The following is a 24670-nucleotide window of genomic DNA, read 5'->3' on the forward strand; positions in this document are numbered from 1 at the left end:
AATGCGACGTTTATGCGCTATCTCTGAATAAAGAGTAATTGGACATTTAGAATATCCCATTATAGATATTAGTGATCACATTAGTGCAATAAACTAAGTTTTATCAAACTTTACTCACCCAGCAGTTTGTTGAAGTATATGTAAGTTAACTCCAAGGAATGGTGCTCGGGATCCTGATAATAATCCACCAACATTATTCACATTCTTCGTACAGTTCACAGAAGGAAATGTGTGTAGAGTCCTGAGTGCGGGTTGTGAACTAGTGTATTTGGTGAGTGCGGGTTGTGAACTAATATATTTAAAAATTCTTGAAGCAGCTCCTCCCCTCATCATATTTCTGAAATATAAAGAAATTTGTAAATATCAACAAAAATCTTATCACAATTTCTATGGAGTTGGAAACCAAATTAATATTTGTTCATTGTTAGTTGAATTAAATTGTTATATAAAGGGCGAAATAAATATAGACCCAGATTTGTTTCGAACTAAAGATATCATGGGTTCTGAGGATTTTAAACGAATAGATAAAATTTTCCAGGTTTGTTTAAATGCATGCATACCAATACTGAATATATAACATGTACAGTTTGTAATTGTACAGTAATCTAGTGCATAACACAATACACACAAATGAGAGTAGAACTAAGGAGAGTAGTTATAGTATAGGGGTTTATAACCTTTTTACCCCACTTCCTAGATCTATAGATACTTAGTACAAACTGTACAATTTACATGTACAATGTACAATAATGTGAAATGAGTGACCTCAGTTTATATGTCATGTTCACAGAATTATAGAACTGATCCCTCTAGCACTTTAAAAATATCAACTTTCACCCAGAACTTGTATCTTTCCCCCTCCCCCTCCTATTAAAACCCAGCATGTCAATATTATTTTTTGTTGTTTAAAGTTTCCTCCACGGCAGTACACAGTAGGCAGACCTTTAACATTAGTTTTCATGTTACTGTAATGAAGGTATTTATAAATATTATAATCTGAAAAATGAAGATTTAAAAAGATGTACATCGTACATCAAGGATTGCAAATAGAGCAAATTCTTTAATAACGAGTTTTTCTTCGTTAAGATTCTTTGAGATGGTTCAAACCAGCACTGACTAAGTCAAGAAATATCATTGTTTTATCTAAAAAATCGGGCTTATAGTTTACAAAAATTGCATTAATAACTAAAAATAACCGACCTTTAGTATCTATAGGACAGACTTTCCCATAATATGATATAGAGAACCTGTCGGAACTAGAGGATTTACAAACTGTTATCTGGGTTTCAAATCTAAATACAGGGATACATTGCAGAACTTAATTTAACAATGTTAAAGTAATATAAACCGACCCTTCATGAAGAATGAACAAAGTACTATTACTTTACAGCTTTTAATAGGTACTTTAATAGGTACTTTAATAGGTACTTTAATAGGTACTTAAATAGGTACTTTAATAGGTACTTTAATAGGTACTTTAATAGGTACTTTAATAGGTATTTTAATAGGTACTTTAATAGGTACTTTAATAGGTACTTTTAATAGGTATTTTAATAGGTATTTTAATAGGTACTTTAATAGGTACTTTAATAGGTACTTTAATATGTACTTTAATAGGTACTTTAATAGGTACTTTTTAGACAAATTATCGTTATTTTTTCCAATATTTTTTTCACAATAACTTATCAATTACTTCCAATCCTAAAAAAAATAATAATAATACAATGACATTGTAACATATCTATCCGAAAGCCTAGACTTGTAAAGTAAATCTTGGATTTGTACATCGAAGAGTCAATCAAATTTTCGTGACATTCACAGTGCATGAGTTAAGATTAATTTTTTGAAATTGTTTATAGTATAAATTCCGGAGAATGCGTACTGCATAGGCACAGAATTTCTTCTGGATTGAGAAAAAAAAGAAAATTTAATGCTTAATTTAGTGATTTAAAATCTCAGAAAAATAAGATTTATCTTATATTTTAACTAGCTGAAGGGCCCGGCGTTGCCCATGGTAAAAAAAATGTTGGGGAAAAAAATATTGAAAAAAATTTTCGAATTTAGTTTGGCGGCCTTTAACACTCCCCGGCCGCCCATGAGTGTCCACAAAAAAAATTCAGCCCAATCGGTCCCGCCGTTTCGCCGGCTAAAGGCAACATATATATATATACGAATTTCTTGTTTTATAATATAGATATCAACTTGTACTTAAAAATGTCTTTATCTTTTCTGTTTTTATTGAAAATATAATCTGTTGATTAATAAAGATTTGTTGTAGGTAATTAATTATATTAACTGTTTACTACTTACTTATCACACTCTGAAGTTGAACCTTCCATCTGTACATAGAAATACCATTGTCTACTCTTACCACTTTTCTCTATCTAGACAAATTAACATATTTAAAGGGAATGTCAACGTATTCTCAATTGGTCATTCATGTCCGATTTACAACGACACCTCTCATGTTATCTGAGTAGCAATAAAGGAGATATCATCTTTATTCTATTATAAAAAACTTTAAGTCTGCTCCAAAAATCTACAGGTAATTTTTAATGACATTGCAATTAAATCTTGTTCATTCTCAGAAAGAATAACGTCCCCTTAAGGATCCAGTTTAGGAGGACATAGTATTATATATTAACTATTTACAGTAAATACGTTCAGTGGCCAAGTTTAATGAACGTTGAGTAGTTTTTATACTGAGACTTGTACGATGGGTTATTATTGCAAAATATCTATAATGAAGGAAGAATGTAATATTATTAGGCTTTCAGGGCGCTCGCGCCCATCTTCTATTTTAATTGAGAACATTTTCTCGTTGTTTACATTAAAAGACAAAGACAAACAAAAAGTTGGCGGATTATTATAGTATTCTATAAAAAATTTGTTGGAGTCTAATTTTTTAAATTTTGATCATCTATAACTCTCCCCGGGGACATGTGAAGTCCCACACAAAATTTTGGCCCGATCCGTTCAGCCGTTTTAACGTTTATTGGTTATAAACAAACAACAAGGAAAAATAAAAACAGACAGACAAGCAAAGTATATATTATAGATTTAATTGTTTCCATAATGACCCTGCAGGTAGAATGTAATATTATTAAACTGTAGTACTGAAAGTCTCCAGAAAGAATATTTAGAGTTTGGGTGTATAGTGTATAGTGCATAATGCTTAATGACCCTGCAGGTAGAATGTAATATTGTTAAACTGAAAGTCTCCAGAAAGAATATCTAGTGTATGGGTGTATAGTGAATAGTGCATAATGAACCTGCAGGTAGAATGAAATATTGTTAAACTGAAAGTCTCCAGAAAGAATATCTAGTGTATGGGTGTATAGTGTATAGTGCATAATGAACCTGAAGGTAGAATGTAATATTATTAAACTGAAAGTCTCCAGAAAGAATATCTAGTGTATGGGTGTATAGTGTATAGTGCATAATGAACCTGAAGGTAGAATGTAATATTATTAAACTGAAAGTCTCCAGAAAGAATATTTAGTGTATGGGTGTATAGTGCATAATGATTAATGAACCTGAAGGTAGAATGTAATATTATTAAAGTGTAGTAGTGACGGTCTCCAGAAAGAATATCTAGTGTATGGGTGTATAGCGTATAGTGTATAATGAACCTGAAGGTAGAATGTAATATTATTAAACTGTAGTAGTGACGGTCTCCAGAAAAAATATCTAGTGTATGGGTGTATAGTGTATAGTGTATAATGAACCTGAAGGTAGAATGTAATATTATTAAACTGTAGTAGTGACGGTCTCCAGAAAGAACTACCGTCCTGATCATCAAGAGCTCGTGTATACTCTATCTCTTCCTGAAACAACAAAGCTGTTATTAAAGGAAGTGACCGGCAATATATGGTAGTTGAACTGAGAATGTAGTATTGTGGAGAAAATTTTTTAAAATTCATTTAAGACACATAAAACGTTTTAATGATGTATAATTACTGAGTTTGAGCGCAAAGTCGACGTTAAAAATCATCCATTTTAGTGGCTAAGTTTTGAGAAACGGTTTTTTGAAAATAATTAAATAACAACAAAAAAAAAATGTAAAAAATTCTACAGTAAACTAATTTGATGTTTAGGAAGATATTTCTCAACTGAGAATTTCTCAAAAAATCCAAATTAGAATTAATTATTTTTTTTCATCATTTTATAGAATTTCTTATTCTTAGTGAAATCTTTAGCAGATTTTTTCAAATTCTTCAAATGTCGTTTTTTCAGCAAAAATTCCAGGAAATCTAAAGAAAATATTTGTGAACAATGAGAAATTACAGAAACCAATAACTGAATAAGATTACTTTTTTTCAATGATAATAGTTGAGTTTTATTTTCTCAACCTGTTCCTAAACAACTTATCAGTTTACTGTAGAATTTTTACTATATTTTTCGTTGTCGTTATTGAATAATTTTTCAAAATCCGATTCTCAAAATCATCCCTCAAAAATGAACAATCTATGAAGATTAAATATTGAATCTTTACTCTTGCTGAACAAATATTCATCGTAAAAACGTCTCATAGGTCTCAAATGATTCCTCAAAAATTTCCCCACAATACTACATTCTCAGATCAACTACCAAACATTGCCGGTCACTCCCTTTATACGCAGCCTTGGTTGGGTCCGCTCGTGACATAGTTGAAAACCTTCGTGATATCAAGTGTAGGGGATTTTATCATAATTTTGGCAACCTTGGATATCTATATATCTAGCTTAACCAAACTAATAAGGGGATTGTTTTCAATAGAAATACTGAACCAAAAAAATCAATAATATGTTTGTTTATATTTATTTTTGAAAATATGTTACAAAAGACATAATTTAACTCATTAAGATCATTAATTCGAAGTCGTAATATAAGGAATACTATAAGTTTAGTATACCTGGTAGGGTAGAGGTTTAGACATATAGTTATCTCCACACTCGGAACTAATCACGTGACTTGTCAAACCTAAATTTAAAAATACTTGACCAAAAAAGTTAATTCTAATAGTTTCATGTCTACAAGTGAATTCATTTTGTTTTGCAGGATTATCGTCTAAATGTATCAAAGCAAATTAATGTTAATAAAACCGTTTGTTCATGTTATTCAAATATGTCAACATTATCAATAAACATACAACTGAAGATTTTTTTAAACTGTGAGAGGACTAAAAAAATGCTAAATATAAAAGTACATTGTTAGGTTATAAAAACAGGGGCTTCTACTTATTTATTAAAAAAAAACAGCTTACTTGTTAATGAGACAAGTTCATCACAGGCCCAATGTGGGCAACGAACTAAACGGAAACCACAACTCTCTTCATGCTCATCTAGTAGAACAACAAATTTTCATCAGAAAATAAAAAAAAAACTTTTTACTCTCTTTCCAATAGACTTTTCTTTATCGTAGATTATGAACAAATTATAAATGTATCAAAAATTCTATAGTAAACTAATTAGATGTTTAAGAACATATTTCTCAATAGAAATTGGTCAATAAATCAATGTTTCAGTCAATTATTTCTTTTTCATCATTATATTGAATTTTTTATTCTTTACCAATTTGTTCGCAGATTTCTACAAATTCTTCAAATGTCGTCTTTTCAATAAAAATTCCAGAAAACCTACAGACAATGTTTGAGATTACAGAAACTAATAACTGAATAAGTTTACTTATATTCGATAAGAGTTTGTTTTTATTTTCAACCTGTTCCTAATCAACTAATTAGTTATTTAATAATTTAAAACATCTTTTCTCAACACGTCACCACCCAACTCAACTTTAAACTCAGTAATTATACATCATTGATGTAACGTTTTATATGTCTCAAAAGAATACTAAAAAAAATTCTCTAAGTCTAGAACTCCTAGGCTTGGCATAATATCGTAGCAAATTTTCGCCTTCTTAGGGATGGGCGGCGAAAATATAACCACCAAAAATATAACTGACAAAAATATCACCATGTTTTTACCGAAAATATAACCATTTTATCAACAAGAATATAACCATTTTTACCAAAAATACAACCATCTTTGTTAAAAAATATAACCATTTTTTTCACAATAAATATAACCATTTTTTCCATAAATATAATCATTTTTTTACCAAAAATATGACCTTTTTTAAATGATAGAAAAGTTACTTTCGTAGTCGACCCTAGAAATTATTTTTTTTAATCCAAAAATACAACAATTTTTGAACCAAAAATATAACCATTTTAGAACCAAAAATGAAAAAGTTATATTTTTGGTCGAAAATGGTTAAATTTTGGTTGGTTATTTTTTTGGTCTGTTATATTTTTGTCAGTTATATTTTTAGTCGCTATATTTTTGGTCGTTATATTATTAGCGTTATATTTTACCCGCCAAACTTCTTAGGTCATATGAGGCAGTTTTAATGTTTATGGGATGCAATCTTGTATACATGGTAATGACGTTTAATTACCTATTGAACTGATATCACATCTCGTATCGCAACCTGCTTCACGGAAATCACATGGATGTTGAATTCTCTGAATTATAGTTGCTGCCACCTGGAAACAAACATTACAACAACCTGACAGTGCTTTCTTAATCATATACAAATTAAAAAGCAAAAGGAGAAAAAATTATAGTTTTTAGTCTTAAGAGTTTTAAAACTAACTGTCTAAAAATCAGTCAACTCTGTCTCTGAAGTGAGTAAATTGAATAATGAATTATACTGGCAATTAGTGAATCTCTTGCTAGATCCCAATTAAGGGCCAGCATGGTGTCCAGCCGCGTAGTGGGGGGGGCGGTACCCCTGTGCCCCCCCCTAGACATGCCACCCCCTAGGCCCCCCCCCTAGAGCCAGTTGCAGGATCTGATTTATTAAACAGTAAACTTTTCTTTAAAGATTAAAGTTTACTTTTCTTATAAATCGACAATATATAATGTAGATGCAAAAATTACCCAGAGGGCCTCAACCGTTAGGGGGGTGCACACAATTTTTCCTCCCTAAATTTTCGCTAAAGTACACCCCCCTAGGCTAAAGATCAACTACGCGCCTGATGGTGTCTACTTTGTTTCGTTGGTAGATGATATTAGTATGTAGTGTGTTTTATAGTATATGTTACCTGTGAAACACAGTTTGACATGGGTATCCTACAGGTTGGACACACCTCCACCTTCTCCTTGCACCTTGTGCAGATCACGTGACCGTTCTGGCAGCACGGTACAGGTGGAGTACGGGGTATAGAGAAACATACGGGGCATTCAACACTATCCTGCAGCTCACGGAGAAACCTTTCCTTCTCTTCTCTCTAGAATAACAGATCATGGTTGAATGAAATTTTAGATAGAAAGAAAGCTAGGGAAAGCAGCATGGAGGCAGAAAATAGTTCTTCTTCTCTCTGTCTGAGTCTAGCCTGTACTCTATCTACTCTATCTACTCTATCTACTCGACCTAATCTACCTGTGAATATAGTTCTTCTTCTCTCTGTCTGAGTCTAGCCTGTAGACTGGCCAGCTCAGCTGGTTCACCACCCTAAATACAATAAAGTTTTTTTCCCAGCATATCAAAAAAGCTTATTATTTACCGGATTTGTGCACAAAAAAGTAAACAATAATAAGAATTAATTTACTTATTCACGTGAAAAACTAATGAAAAAATGTCTATATTTTTTAATGGTTTGTTATGGTTAAATTTAAAGTGCTTAAATTGGATCACACCATCATATTTTTATAGTCTAAATGGCATTATCATAAATCGTTGATGACAGGTCACTTGAACTCCTTTATAGATATAAAATATTTGAACCTGAGACGAACTAATCTGTTCCTCTACTCCCCTCCCACGATCCCTCCATCTTCCTGGTTCATCCCTCCACCTGGGCGGATCTTCTCCTCCCCGCCCACCCTCTCTCCAGCGCTGGGGATCCTCCTGGACACGCCCCCTTTCCCCTCCGTGCACCATCCACTGTTCCTTTATACTCCGTCCACTGGAACACCCTGGACCATTCAAAGATAATAAATAAAAGTTCAACAAATTAAAGTTCAATAACTTATCGCGGGGGGGGGGGGGTTGAAGGGAAAAGGGGGTTAAATGTCACTAAATTTCAATACTAACCAATCATAATAATTGTAAATCAATTTCCTGACAAAATGTAGGGCACTGCAAAAAAAAATCACTTTTTTCCAACTTGATGCAGAGAATTTTGTTACATTAACCTTTGCCTGTGTTTGTTCTCCCACTGGGTCTAGTCATCTTTGAATCCTGAACAGTATAAAACTTAATTTCAAGTTTTAAATAATCAACTGTCGAGTGTTTAGATTTGATTTGCTTGATTAATTGAGTGTTTAGATTTGATTTGCTTGATTAATTGAGTGTTTAGATTTGATTTGATTTGATTTGATAAAGAATACACCACTGAAGAACTGTCCATTAAGGTTTAAATACTAAATTATAGGTTTCTATTACCTTCTCTGCACTACCTCCCCTGCATCTAGTTGAACACGTACATGGTAGTTTCCCAGTACATCCTGTACTCTTAGGTATAGAAGCTGGTGCTGGTCTAGCTGCTCCTCGACTTGTACAGACAAACACAGTTCTACTCCCGCTGCTACTACTGCTACCAGAGCAACGATCTGTACTGTCGGATTCTACTGATCTAAATATAAAATCATAATTATCATTAAATACTGTCAAATTTTAATATTTGCAATTAAATTTTTCATTTGTTATATTGGATGGTTAACAATGGTACAAGGTCAAGATTTCTGACAACATTGACCATTCTGAAGGCACAAATTCTACTCTCCGCTAATGTGTGTTCAATCATAACTCCTTAATTGTACAGCTCTTATGAAGATGCGTTTTTATTTTCTAATCTCTGCAGTGGGCGGATTTTTCTTTCCTCACACTTTTCGAAAAACAAATCAACAATAGAGCCACTACGAGGTCACAACGTCGTAGCAGTAATTACATTTAATTTTGACCTTTTTACTCTTTCTGTCTAGTTAAGTGTGATCGAGCTAAGGCATTGTGGTTTGGTTGGTATGTAGTATGTGAATGTACCTGGTACGGGTAGTATGTACCTGGTACCGGTAGTATTTACCTGGTACGGGTAGTTACTTAGTATGTACCTGGTAACGGGTAGTATGTACCTGGTACAGGTAGTTACGCAGTATGTACCTGGTACGAAAAGATATGTAGTATTTACCTGGTACAGTTTGTTACAAAGTATGTACCTGGTACGGGTAGTTACGTAGTATGTACCTGGTACGGAAAGATACATAGTATTTACCTGATACAGTTTGTTACGAAGTATGTACCTTGTACGGTCAGTATGTACCTGGTACAGGTAGTATGTATCTGGTACGGGTAGTATGTACGTGGTGCGGGTAGTATGTATGTGGTGCAGGTAGTATGAACGTGGTGCGGGTGGTATGTACGTGGTGCGGGTAGTATGTACCTGGTACGGGAAGTATGTACGTGGTACGGGAAGTATGTACGTGGTACGGGTAGTATGTACGTGGTGCGGGTAGTATGTACCTGGTACGGGTAGTATGTACCTGGTGCGGGTAGTATGTACCTGGTACAGATAGTATGAATCTAGTGCGGGTAGTATTTACGTGGTTCGGGTAGTATGTACCTGGTACGGGTAGGAGGAAGAGGAAGATGTTCCTCGGATAATCTTCTCTTCTTGAATACAGGTCCAACATGTATTCCTTCTTCTACATCATCAACCTCTTCAACCTACAGTTAAGCAATTATTTACCATCCTAATAAAACTTATTTTGCAAACACCAATAAACAAGAACGTAACTCATTACAAATGTAAAGCGAGTTACTCGAGCATTGTCAAGAATAATTGAGTGTACTTTACACATTGACAAGTGTATTATGTACTATACATATTGACCGTGTACTCTTTACGTATACAATATACATGAACTGAGTACTCTGTACTATAAACATTGACTGTGTACTCTGTACTATAAACATTGACTGTGTACTCTGTACTATAAACATTGACAGTGTACTATCTACTATAAACATTGACTGTGCACTCTGTACTATGAACATTGACAGTGTACGCTGTACTTTAAACATGGAATGTTTACTCTGTACTATAAACATTAACTGTACATTGACTGTGCACTCTGTACTATAAACATTGACTGTGCACTCAGTACTATAAACATTGACAGTGTACGCTGTACCATTAACAACGACGTTGTACTCTTTCTGTAAGCATGAACTGTGCACACTGTGCCAGTGATTAGGATCCATTTAATTTAAATGCGGATCCGGATCCTTGATCCGCACTGGAAAATAATGGATCTGGATACAAGTCATGATTATCTGTTTAATATAATATAATATATTAATATTGTCTGTATACACTGTGCTGGTGACTGTAAACTTAGAATAACAAATATTGAGTAAGATTGATGATGAGTACTACAAACAATAAATGTGTACTAAAAAATGTGTAACTTTGTGCTTACATCTGATGAGGAAGAAGGGGAAGGTCTTGAAGCCATGTTATGATTGTACTCAAGTACTATCGAGTCGCTAGCTTTCCATCTTTAATTTCATTATTTTAATCTGAAATATATATTTTCTTAAACTTTAAAATAATTAAATATTAATTATATATGAAAGTTTTTTTAATGTATGTGTTAAAACATAATATTTCAGTTTTAGAAGAACAAAAATTATAAAAAAAAACTAATTATGAACGGAATATTAAGAATTTGTGAACCAGTTAAAAATAATTTATTATTAATGTAAAATACATAAGAAATTCTGGGAAAGCTTACCGGAAGCCGGGATAAGGCGACAAAGTTCAAAAATATTGAATGAGATCAAGAAAGAATACAAGAATACAGGAAACCAAAACTTAATCCTACTCGAACCTCCTCGAATGCCAGTGGGCAAGTATGAAAATGAAGTTTTAATAAAAAATGCTTTTAATGAACTTTTAAAAGCAAAAGGAGTGTAATTTTAGATAAACAAATTAGTAACCTCTGATTAAAGCTAAAGCTTTGGCAATTCTCTGAATATGTGTACAATGCACTGCGTAGAGTTCACGAAGACTGTACACTACTGCACCGTGCTATTGTACAATGTACACGGTATCAAGTACATACAAGTGTATAAAAGTAGATAAACCTCGAGTTCTGTTTTAAACCTGGTCCAAAACGTTCTGAATATAGTTCGGCATATGATCCGCCATCATCCTAGCACATATATAGAATCAGATAGGAATATATAATCAAGGGATTGTCGGCTGAATTTCAAGTGCCCTATACCTGATTCATAACGGTACCCTTTCAAGCTTTCACTGCTAAACAATGAGGAACTAATCGTCGTTTTTCAATATCAATCATGGAAAGTGTTAAATTCTGATAATTTTCCTATTCGACTCTGCTGCATAAATTCGCAAGTCCACTTTATAGAGAACTCACATTATGAAATTTCCAATTTTCTTTAAAAACATTCTACATTAAAGAAAATGAGGTCAATTGAAATTACGCCAACAGTATCTTTAATGATACAGGATAAGGATACAGGATACAGGATGAGATTTATGTTTATATATATAGATATATCTAGGGGATACAAGGATAATATTGAAGATAGTTCTAGGATACAGGATATATACCTGGGGGATACAAGGATAGTATTGAAGAGAGTTCTGTTTTGTCTCTCTAAAGGATACAGGATATATACCTGGGGGATACAAGGATAGTATTGAGGAGAGTTCTGTTTTGTCTGTCGTCAAGGATACAGGATATATACCTGGGGGATACAAGGATAGTATTGAAGAGAGTTCTGTTTTGTCTGTCGTCAAGGATACAGGATATATACCTGGGGGATACAAGGATAGTATTGAAGAGAGTTCTGTTTTGTCTCTCTATAGGATACAGGATATATACCTGGGGGATACAAGGATAGTATTGAAGAGAGTTCTGTTTGATCTCTCTATAGGATACAGGATATATACCTGGGGGATACAAGGATAGTATTGAAGAGAGTTCTGTTTGATCTCTCTAAAGGATACAGGATATATACCTGGGGGATACAAGGATAGTATTGAAGATAGTTCTATTCTGTCTGGAAACATGAAAAGATCCGTCCTCAAGATCTTCGATATAATAAATCCTAAATTTTTAAATGATATTTTAGATGTTAGATTAAAGTATATTTTGTAGATATATTAATGATTTTTGTATTTGAAAATAGTATAAGTTGATTGGTAAGGTAAAAGTAAGGACGGCAATGATTAAAAGACTGACTGGTCATAAAAATGTTCGGTTCAACTCAGTTTATGAACAACTGAAGTATAATTAAACTTTATTTTTAATCGTCCATTAGTGCAATCCCTTTTCTTCCTTTCTATTAGCTCTACCTGCCAGGAAGATACATAGGTTCACAGGATGGATGTACTTGAATCTGACACTGTTGCTGGTGTATTGCAGGGATATCTAGTAGTTGTACTCCAGAACCAGGAGAAGACGGGGTTAGAGGAGATCTTAACAGATATTTAGCATTAATTGCTCATCATCCATTTTATTTTCATACGAATGCAAATCCTGGTCATGTACCCACTTTCTTCTGAATATATCCTCAAGTCAATTAGGTATATAAGCCGCCATGAAAATGAGAAATGTCCAGACACAGTCTCAAACTAGTGTGAATCGCACATGTGAAATTAGGACGACAGTTCAGTTAAGTTGTAAAGAACCAACCTGGTATCTTCTGAAGAATCCGTATCTAATATTGTAGTTCTGTTTACTGTCTGCTCTTGAGTCAGTAATCTACCAACTTCCTTAACAACGTTTTCCATCAAAACATGAATTCAGGAGTTTATTAAATTTTGGGGCTACCAACGTCTTCAGAGGACAATTTTGACTGAACATTTGAGAGCGAAGAGTAATTGAAGGAATATAAAATGATGAATATTATTTATTAAAAGAGCGCTAAGGATTCATGAAAAGATATGAGAACTCCGATTGGTCCTGCATTTTCAGCATGGATGAATGAAAAGATGAATGTAAGGATGAATGTATAGGTGAATGAAAGGGTGAAAGGATGAAAGAATGAAAGGATGAAAGAATGAAGAATGAAAGAATGAAAGGATGAAAGGATGAAAGAATGAAAGAATGAAAGAATGAAAGATGGATCCGCAAGATTTTGGCTTCCTGGATCCGGATCCGCAAAAATATTCGGATCCACGGATCCGGATCCAAGGGGCAAATATCAACCAAAACTTTTAACTCTCAAAAAATGTCCTAATTTCTGAATGGTTCATCAAGTTTAACATTTGGAAAATTAAGCTTTGTTAAAAATAAATTTTAATGAAATAACCTGGATCCGGATCCATTCTTTTCAATTAAATGGATCCTAAGCACTGGAAAATATCAATTTATTCTTACTCTACGGATAATCTAGATATGTTTGGTAAACTAGTGTTATTAACTTACTCTACGGATAATCTAGATATGTTCGGTAAACTAGTGCTATTAACTTACTCTACGGATTATCTAGATATGTTTGGTAAACTAGCGTTATAAACTTACTCTACGGATAATCTAGATATGTTCGGTAAACTAGTGTTATAAACATACTCTACGGATAATCTAGATATGTTCGGTATACTAGTGTTATAAACTTACTCTACGGATAATCTAGATATGTTTGGTAAACTAGCGTTATAAACTTACTCTACGGATAATCTAGATATGTTCGGTAAACTAGTGTTATAAACTTACTCTACGGATAATCTAGATATGTTCGGTAAACTAGTGTTATAAACATACTCTACGGATAATCTAGATATGTTCGGTATACTAGTGTTATAAACTTACTCTACGGATAATCTAGATATGTTCGGTAAGCTAGTCCTAGGAATGACGTCATCTCCAACAACCAATGACAATGTGAACTTTTCGCTCTCAGTCGCAGCGGCAGGAGATAGTAATCCGCCTAAATATTAAATCTTTGGTAAAACTCTTTTAATCTATAATTAAACAATTTTGAGCAGAAAATATCAGATAATTCATAATTTGTACATTTTTGTCATTTAATTAAGTGGTTATATAACTAAAAAAATAAATTGTCAAGCAAAATGTAAAATTGTGTTCTTTTACTCAAATCTATTTCAAATATCACTTTCATATGATCATTACATTTGCCAATTGTATTTTAGGTTGGGTAGGGTGCATCCCTTTATTCTTCAGTATTCTTTAGTGCTAAAAACTTATTAATGCACATACATACACACTATTGTATTTGCACGTTTCACGCTTTAATCTATTTTAATAATCTGTGATTGCAAACCACGCTTTAATCTATTTTAATAATCTATGATTGCAAACCACACTTTAATCTATTTTAATAATCTATGATTGCAAACCACGCTTTAAACTGCTTTAATAATCTATGATTGCAAACCACACTTTTAATCTGTTATAATAATCTATAATTACAAACCATACTTTTAAACTGTTTTAAAAATCTATGATTGCAAAATTGAATATACCTACCAGGGGGTGAATAAGCGTAGCAGATTATATTCCTATCAGGATATTTGGCCCGGAGCATAAAAGCCAGGATCGAAGCAGTCCCAGCCCCCAAACTGTGTCCAGTCACAACTAGGAATACATCATCTTGACATTCGTTGGGAGAACAATTTCCCGAATTTATCCGAGATATTTCCCGGATTTAAGATAAGAACTTTTGCGAATATAAATCGGGGTTCGGAATAAACTTACATTGTAGTTGTACATGTAAGTACTGCAGATGTGAGTGAACTTTTGAAGGTTCAATATACAAGATTTTACAAATCTGATTAAAACGGCGTAAATATACATTTTAAATGTAAGGAACTCAAGACAATTTTATATCTACAGAATTCCTTTTATAATATTTCCTTCATCTTGTGTAAACGTAAATTAATATTATCACAGTATATTAAGACTGAAAGGATGTATGGTGCTGGCTGAAGGCCTGTATAAGATGAACTCCAAGGGAACAGCTGATTTAGGAAAGTATTTAGAAAGAAAGCTAGGGAAAGCAGCATGGAGGCATATCAATAGAACAAACGCACACAAAGTATTCGCACGAACAAACTTATAATGAAGAGGATAAGTGTGTCCTTTCAAGTGGATATCTTGGAACTCTTCCAATGTTTGACGCAATATCTCAACCCTCTCCGATCTAACCTGCAATAAATATTATAAACTTGTTTTACTAATAAATTATTATTTATTATCAATAATAAAAACTCGAGACTGCAGACCAAGACTTTATCTTTATCATTTAAATTCGACGATGGTGATGGATCAAACCTCTGTAGACAAAAAAAGATGTTAGTTCCACATTTTATTGATAATATATTTCGGTCTAGGTTGACCCTTGTCAGTTCTAATGATATAATAAACATCAAAATCGAGGAGGAGAACACTGTGTAAAGTACACATTGTAGGAGTACACAGTAAATTCCTACAAGGCATACATTACACAGTACATTTATACAAGGTGAACTCTACATAGTACATTCCTATTGGGTGTACACTACACAGTACATTCCTACTAGGTCTACTCTACACAGTAGATTCCTACAAGGTGTACTCTACACAGTACATTCCTACAAGGTGTACTCTACACAGTACATACCTACAATATGTACTCTACACAGAGCTGAAAACTTTAGAATGGGATTTCCTTAATCCAGATCAGTTAATTAATCAGCAGACTATAACTAGAGGAGAACAAGCTTTATTTAATCTGGATATTAAGAAAAAAAGATCAAGCATTGATCTCGATATCCACCATTCTAAAGTTTCCAGCTCAGTATCTACCTCCAAGATGAATTCTACACATACCTACAAGGTGTAATATACAATACTTAGTACATGCCTATAAGGTGAACTAAGTACACAGTACATACCTACAAGCTGTACTTTACAATCTAAACAGTACATACCTGCAAACTGTACTCTACAATCTAAGCAGTACATACCTGCAAACTGTACTTGACACTGTTCACTGTTCAGTCTACACAATACGTACCTGATCATTCTTCTTCCTTTGAGATACGGGTAACCCATGTAGGCGCCGGTAGACATAACTGAAAACGCAAATAGTATTAGGAAAAAAAGGACATTTTTGAACAAAATTTCTTAGATGTGCTACCTAGCTGCAGCTACCATCCCCTTGTGTCCCTTAAAGGTAGGATCTATTCCAAATTCTACTTCTTCACAATCAGCTAGATGACCAGGCTCCCCTCGTAGATCTATCAACAAGAAAGTATTTTTATTTTTTATTTTTAAGTTGACATAATATACCATAGACCCTAGCTATTATATTAGAGTTGGCATTTCAGTTGCCTACTGCCCTCAGAAGAGAACTTTCTTTTAGCGGTCCCGGCTTTACAGTTTGGTAGAGCGTTGCGTTTAGTTGCGCATCTCGTATCCTACAGGGGAAGTAAGAAATATTTATAGAATAAAACAAGACTTTATCTTCAGCCTGGTGTAACTAAAAGAAGAAGTCTAATACCCGATGGGTATGCAAGCCATGCACAACAATACTGGTTTTTGAATCGACCAGCTGTGAGGACTTGAAAGGCAAATTCTTTTTTGAAACTTTTCACACAAAATTTCATTATTTTCAACAATTTACGATTAGAATAACCGCAAAAAAAAATTTACGATTATTTTTGAAAATGTTTTTTTTCAGGAAATATACACCCCTGTAATACCTGTAAACATGTCACTAATACTCAAGGTTCCTCGGATCGCAATCACTAAACTTTTCCTCTCTCTGTCCGCGTACATGAAATAGGGAACTTCTTGAATACGGTTCCTGGAACAAAATTTATCTTAGAGAGAACCAGAAAAATGTGGAACAGGAAAACGACATTTCAGCAATAATTTATTGTATTTCTTGGTGTTACAAAGCAAATAGTTTTATATTATCACTTTTTAAGTGAATTGAGTCTGTTTACACTGCACTATACTGCTGTGTCTCATGTTAAATATAATAATTAAAGTCTAAAATTTAAACTAAAAGTCGTCTTTTTATTATCTATTTTGCTACAAAAAAAAACTAAATATCACAATTATGCATACACTGATTTGTAGCAAGATCAATCAAGCTATAAATGGCTGTCTTTAATAAACTTAATAAACTTCTTACACTTCACAGTATTTACAATCGGATTTATTACACTTCAATAAACTATATTTGATTATTGTGCTACATTTGTTGCATTAGGCATATCATTTATGGACAATATAGGTCCCAACACTGACTCTTGTGGTACACCATAAGAAATAGTCCTTAACAAAGATTTGATTTTGTCTCTTTTAATGGTTTTCTTTTAGCTAATTAATAGTCGTGTGGTTATCACTGTAGAAAGAAAAAAAACCTAATTTTTACTTTAAGGTCTGCTTTACAGATGGATGATTTTAAATAATCTTGGTTAATTAAATGAGAAACATCATTTAAACAACAAGAAATCAACATTTGAGGTTCTTTCCGAACCTAATCCGCTTATACCACGCTTCTTTCATCAAGTTCTTTTAAACCAACACCTAGCACACTACGGCAAACAATCCATTATCTTCCTTTATCAGCGAATATTTTACTTGCTCAATAACCATGCAGAGTGGGTAAGTTTAGAAAGAATCGCGTTTTATCAGCAACAACCCTCTTCAATTACTGAAGGACAATTCCTTAAAGAAGTTTATATTAACCTACCTGTTATCAAAAACAATAAAGCTCTCATCCTCCATTTTTAATTTGGCTTTAGCAGCTGCATGATTATGTTGAAAACATCCATCCCCCTCAACCAATCTATCCTATGTATTAATCCAGTTCTTTAATTTTATAACTTGCTAGTTTGGGACCCCGGCGCTGCCCAGGTTACTCATAGTTACTCCGACTGTTTATCCCCAACCAACCAACCTAAGATCATTCCCGTGGTTTTCCCGACTTCCTCAATCAAAATTGGTCCAGTGTTATGATCAGAAAAACAAACAGACAGACAGACAAACAGAGATTACAACTTAATGCATAAAGACCAAACGTTAATGATTTTACAGTTCTAACTAACTATATTTGCTCTATCCCCTCTTTGGCCTTTTATAACGATCAAACGGGTGAGAGCTTTAAACTTGAAAGTTCCAGCTGTAAAGACTGAAATATACCAGAATTGTTATGTTTTAATTATCACACCATTGATACACCAATTAAACCAAATAAAGCTAGGAACTTTTGATTGAACAAATGAATCAAACTCCCATCTTAATCATAAAGTTTACTTTCACCCCTCTCCCAATGAACCAGATTAGACCAATAAGAAATTAGGAATTCCAATTCAACCTATGAGAGAGATCCGATAGCTCGCATCAGCCTCATACATTACATTTATACAATATTTACAAATTTAACGAGTTAAATTTATAAAATCAAAAGTTCTTGGCTCTGGTCCATTGAAATAAGAATTTTTTTAATGAGCAGCTTGAGAACCCAGCTATGCACAGTGTACTTGTAATTATTCCCGCCGTTTGCCCGCGTTTGGTCGATAATGACGATGTTAGCTATTTTTCCCTATAAAAGTAAATATAAACCCACTCAATTTAGAATATCAAAATCAAGCTAAGAACATTCTCATGCGTCTCCCGAGTTCCCCATTAAAAATCGGGGCAAATCGGTCAAGGTGTTCCTGAGTTATGATCGGACATCCAAACAAAAAACATAAATTACAACTTTATAAATATAAAGATGATATACCTCTGGCTGCATACAGGGAAAGCAAGGACAGTATTCTATGTATGATCCAAGACTACAGCAATGCGTACAGGGGGAATCCATCACGTACCACCAGCATCCATACGCTGCCATTGAATACTTGTAAAAATATTTCAGGCCGGACATATCATCTACATCAACTTCAAGATCCTGTGCAAACAAAATATATTAAAACTAGGGTTTACTGGAAAAATTTGTTAACTTTGGCGAGCCATAAACCTTTTCTGGGGTCAGTGAGTTGTCTTAAATAAATTGGTCTCGATCAGTACATCCGTTTTTACGTTTGTTGGGCAAGGCGAAGTATAAAAATATTACGCTTTTAGGGCGCGTGGCCCCCTTTCCTGTAAATAATTTAAGCTTTTGACTATTACTCTGAAAGTCATCCAAATTTTAATTCATTTTAAAGTTTGTGCGGATTTTTTTTCGAATTAGCGCATTTTCAAAAAAATCAACATTTTTCAGGAATTTTTTTCTCCAATTTTGATAATCCATAAACCTTCCCTCGGGTAATGTGAGGTCCCCCACAAAATTTGGGCCGATCGGTTCGACCTTTTTGACGTTTATTGGATACGAACAAACACCCACACAATTAAGCATGCATATAAACAATCATATAAGGGACCGCAGACATAATTTCAGGAGACCCTCAGTTTAAAGAGAGGCAAGGTCCGCTTCACAATGGTAACCTTAAAGGTTGATTGATATCCATTTATTAACTTTGAAATTTGATCATTTTCAATCGTGGTTTCTTTGCAAAAGTGACATACGAATTCCAGCTGAAGAAACAATGAAATGTTTAAAGTGGTTCACATAAAATAACATCTATAATCTCTTAATAAGTAAAAAAAGTTCCAACCTGAGATCTAAGACTATTTCTTGATGTAAGAGTAGATCCAACCTCTTTCTCTAACCTAAACAAAAGGTTTGTCATGTGTTACGAATGAATAGTCACTGTGGTCTTACAGGATTTTTGGCCTGGCATTTTAGTCTTGTCAATTCAGGCATCTATGGTAGGCATTAAGAAGATATAAAACCTAAAATCAGAAATAACTGTGGAGCAATTATTGAGAAAACCCATGTTTAAGAAATTGTAGAAATCAAGTTTATTTTCAGTTCTGAAGTCAAACGTTACTGTAGTTTAAAGACAAAATTCGGGGTGTTCTCATCTTTTTACAATATTTTTTAACCAGGCAGGGTTTTCTTGAAAGTTTATGATTAAGACCAAATTAATGAATAAAATCGATGCAGGGACACAAACCCAGAAGATTTTGCCTCAATTAAAGGATAAATGGTCAAAAGTCATGATTTCCGTAAATTATTAAGTCAGGGTTTCCAAGTTCGCAACATCAAAAAAGTTAATATTACAAAAAGAAAATGATACCCTATTTAAGCGCTAAATTATATTATTTACAGCCAAAAGATTGATTTCTCAACTCACTAACCATGATCTACTGATTTAGATTTTTAAAAAAATAGATAAATTGATTGAATTGATTTTTACTTGTGTTTATAGTGAAGTAGAAGGAGCCCGGCCAGTATATCTGAAGGAACCAGATCATGATCATGGAATATTTTACTAAACAACTCAGAAATATCCTAAAAAATAAATTGTCCATTAAAACTCCTTTTTTTACACTTTTAAACATCTCATACTAAAAAGTAAACACTCCGTCACTCCTCTATCCTACAAACCTCTACTCCGCTTTTATAAGTTCAATTCACCCCCTCCACCAGTGCTTGTAATCCGGATCCGCCAAAAAAGCCAATCCATGGATCTTGCTCAAAGGGTCAAAATATCAACAAAAAACTGCAAAAAAAAACTTGTGCTTTCAAGACAGGGGGTGGAAACGTCATGTATGTGTGTCTGTACCAAAAGAGTGTGTGTAAGTAATAACGAACCGGAGGCGTGTACACTAGGTATATACAGTACATAAGAATTTCGGCATTTGTGCTTTATACAGTCTATACCTGAAATGCTTGAATTGTTCCCTCGTCGTTGGAGCACGGCATTAAACATCGGAGTCCTCTACAACAAACAAAAATTAGAGATCTAAATATATATTGTGCTTGTCTGCCAGGTTCGTTTGTTTGTATCCAATAAAACCTCAACACGACTTAACTGATACGGCCCAAATTTTTTGTTGGACCCCACATGACCCCAAGGAAGGTTTATGAAAATCAAAATTTTAAAAAATAGCCTATAAGATTTGATTTCAATTAACTTTTGAAAATCACGAAACTTTTTATCAAATCTGTGAATATATACAAAGCCTAGTATTTTTAAATTAAAAAAGATGGTGTTTGTTGATTTAAAATATATATTTGGGATTTTATTTAGATAAATCTACAATTGGATAATGGTAAAAAAAAAAACTTGGAAAATGAATGTGGTGACTAAATAATTTACATAAATTAATTATTTTATTTGAACTATTTTTTAGTTTCCCAATTTACATCTCAACCAATCAATCGATCAATCAATCACATGCACTACCTGTAAGTGATCTGGGATTCCCTATGCTGGACGTGTTCTCTATTTGCTAAAAGATGTCGCTCCTCCTCGGCAAGATTTAAGGAAAACGGTCTAGATGAATTCTGATCAATTATATGGCAGATATTGTTGTATGTTATTCGTGTTTATTTCTGAAAATTTATGTTTTTCTACAGTTAAAATGATCAAGACAATTTTGAAGGGAACCAGCAAATGATAATTATCTATTTTCAAAATTATAAACATTGACCTCCACACTTATTCCTTATGATAAAAATTATGATACAAACAATATTTGGAAAGCCCTTGGGTCCTTCTTAATGGTTTGCAAAATAAAGTTGGAAACCAGCAAAATTTCTAATATTTTGCCATTTAAGTTAAGCAAATAATTTGTGCAAAAACAAAAGGTATGCGAATTTATCTAATGCATACTTGATCAGACAAATAATAGAGAGAGAGAGAGAGAGGTATACTTGAAATTACAGTTCCTTTAAAGAGATAATAAACGTAATATTAGAGGAACCTTGAAACCTTTACCTAAGTATTGATTCCGGAGATATCTTTGATTGAAAAATTGTAAGATTTCAAGAACTCAACTTGTGGACAAAAGCAGCAAAGACGAGCAAGCAAAAGATTAAAATCAGCTTTTTTAAAGTATTTTGGAAGGAAAAGCTACAAAATCTGTTTCTGTTTTTTCGAATCTGATGTAAAGGGACAATTGTGAGACATTATTGGAACCATGGTTTGAAAGGGTCAATACTCAACATTCTTTAAAAAAAAAACAGAATAAAAAAGTAAATAATAGTTTGTCTTTGTCTGATTCTAAAAATTATCATTATTTATTTATTTACTTGATTGTAGTGATAGCTAGCGCCATCTTGATAAATAGAAGAATATAGGTGAGGAGAATAACTACAATGATAATAATAATAACCACTCTAAACCTCTCTTCTGACATACATCTCATCAAATCCTAAAAACAAAAATTTTCACATAACCATAAAATATGCTTAGATTTTATAACGTTTAGCTTACTAAGTATTTGAATAAAAAGTATGCTAACTTTAAAACAAAAAACAAAGCACTTATCAAGTTTATTCCATGTTCTCTAATTTTTAAAGAGGAGCCTAGCAGCAAAATCTAACCTTGATAGCAAAGAAGGCTCCATAGCAGGTTAGGGAGAATTCCAAGCATGTAAGTATGATGTTGATGTAGATGATTTTACTGAATTAATACTGATAATACATTAACATGATCCTTACTCATCTCTTATAGAAGTTAACTTTTTAATAACTTTTTGTTGGCAATTTTTAAAATATAAATTATTTTTTGAAAATTATGCATCAACTATTTGTTACTTTTAATTTGAGACTTAAGTGGTTTTACATAATTATAGTGGTCAAAATGAAGGGTCTGTCCTGGAGAACGATTTTTCCCCGCCTCCCCTCCTATCAATTTTGTACATGTCCATTAATTAAAGTTTTTTTGTATTATTTTAGGGGTAGGTTAGGACAATTTCTGGGCCGAGCAATAATTCGTATTTCAGAATATACGTGGATGTTTGTATTATAAGAACCTATTGAGTCTACGTGGATGTTTGTATTTGTATTATAAGAACCTAATGAGTCTACGTGGATGATTGTATTATAAGAACCTAATAAGTCTACGTGGATGTTTGTATTATAAGAACCTAATGAGTATACGTGGATGTTTGTATTATAAGAACCTAATAAGTCTACGTGGATGTTTGTATTTGTATTATAAGAACCTAATGAGTCTACGTGGATGATTGTATTATAAGAACCTAATGAGTATACGTGGATGTTTGTATTATAAGAACCTAATAAGTCTACATGGATGTTTGTATTAAAAGAACCTAATGAGTCTACATGGATGTTAGTAATTGTATTAAAAGAACCTAATGAGTTTACATGGATGTTTGTAATTGTATTAAAAGAACCTAATGAGTCTACGTGGAAGTTTGTATTAAAAGAACCTAATGAGTCTACATGGATGTTTGTATTTGTATTAAAAGAACCTAATACGTCTACGTGGATGTTTGTATTAAAAGAACCTAATAAGTCTACGCGGATGAGGATCCGAAGTATCGAATATTCTACCCCGAGAGCTGTAGTAGCAAAGATATACCAGGTTCACTAGAAACATAATTTAGTATTATTATTATTCAACAAACTACAGAGTATAGAGGTGCAGTAGCATAAACGAGGTTTACAAGTTGGGATAATAGGACAAATTAAGTAAGAACTAATAAAACCAAACACAACCTTTAATTTTTATTTTCTATCTATCCAAAAAAATTATCCCCCCCCCTCTCTCCTAAATTTAATTATACCTGATGTAACTAATTGTATGACTAGAGCAGCTATTAAGTATGAAGTAGTGTATCGATACTCCCGTCCCTAAACAAAATAAACCAAATTAGGAGATTTTACAGGTAAAAAAACTGATTGTGTTGAATTTAAGTTTTGTAAAAAAACGTAAAAGTTGGTTAATTAGATTAACCCCCATCACCACTTTATACACATACACTATCAGTTTGTTTTAATCTTCATGACAGAAACAATCTCAAGGAATACTAACTATGTTAAAACATTCTTTAAATCTTTGCAAATTATCTTTTTCCATATCTTGTTCTGAGTTCGTTTCTCTTTTGTCCATATGTCAGACCATCTTTTTTAAATAAATTGTTTTTGTGTTTTTTTTTAACATTTATCGATTTTGATGGTTATTGGTTATTGTTAGAACTAACAGTGACAAGATTCAACCCAGACCGAAATATATTTTCAGAAGTGTGTAACTAATATCTACTATATATTTACTCAACAGAGGTTTGGTCCATCAAAATCATTGTATACTTCAAAAAAAAAAAGGGATTCTAGTTTCTAAACTTTTAACACTTACCAAACAGACAAGAAAATCTGACTCCTAAATATGAAATACTAAACACTTACCAAGCAGACAAGAGAATCTAACTCCTGAACATGGAATCCAAGAACAAACCCTAGAGCTACCGCCCATCCTCCACGGGTCAGGATCTCTACATAAAAATTTTTTTTTTCAGGGGCAATTCATGATTTATAAAGGAGGGTTAACAACAAATCATAATTAGAACCCTGTTTTTGTAACAGAGCTTAACTTACCTACAATGGAGGGATAAACGAAATCATCTGAGGCAACCCTCCATACCTTGTTGAAAAGTACGATTGGCGGCATATTTTAGGACATTTTTCTGCAAAAACAACCAATTCAAGAGCTATTTGAATATATTTTTTTTCTGACTTTGTCACAGTAAAAAAAGAAAAATGTTGATTGTGTGGTGATATTTTTTATGGTGTATCCTCCAAGGCCGGTACAATAGGAGGGGACATCTTGTAGATGGAC

At 33.2% G+C, this 24670-nt stretch overlaps 2 protein-coding genes across 2 annotated transcripts; both read right to left on the bottom strand.

The window, feature by feature from the left end:
- Nucleotides 1–1200: 1200 nt before the first annotated feature.
- Nucleotides 1201–18263, bottom strand: LOC111704281 (uncharacterized; the record flags this gene model as incomplete). Its single annotated transcript, XM_023476492.1, is given in 15 exon segments — nt 1201–1292; nt 2311–2384; nt 3729–3827; nt 4895–4962; nt 5246–5323; nt 6439–6526; nt 7088–7273; nt 7426–7497; nt 7771–7961; nt 8181–8226; nt 8431–8620; nt 9605–9708; nt 10464–10565; nt 17342–17348; nt 18251–18263. Coding segments are annotated over 13 exon segments (1324 nt in total), but the record flags the coding sequence as incomplete, so codon positions are not given.
- LOC111704338 (sn1-specific diacylglycerol lipase beta-like) lies at nt 10716–24666 on the bottom strand. Its single transcript, XM_023476567.1, has 22 exons — nt 24430–24666; nt 24241–24326; nt 23622–23688; nt 23343–23424; nt 22414–22492; nt 22120–22241; nt 21272–21361; nt 20746–20803; nt 20279–20373; nt 19634–19688; nt 18760–18927; nt 17725–17825; nt 16724–16827; nt 16159–16258; nt 16036–16093; nt 15086–15185; nt 14508–14615; nt 13877–13947; nt 12711–12790; nt 12371–12493; nt 12034–12123; nt 10716–11198 (listed from the first exon to the last, which is right to left on the bottom strand). Exons 1-22 carry the CDS (start codon nt 24500–24502, stop codon nt 11144–11146), a joined length of 1965 nt encoding a protein of 654 aa, XP_023332335.1. The 5' UTR covers nt 24503–24666; the 3' UTR covers nt 10716–11143.
- Nucleotides 24667–24670: the final 4 nt, after the last annotated feature.

This window comes from Eurytemora carolleeae, unplaced genomic scaffold (genome assembly GCF_000591075.1).
Source record: "Eurytemora carolleeae unplaced genomic scaffold, Eaff_2.0 scaffold127, whole genome shotgun sequence".
Classification (NCBI taxonomy): domain Eukaryota; kingdom Metazoa; phylum Arthropoda; class Copepoda; order Calanoida; family Temoridae; genus Eurytemora; species Eurytemora carolleeae.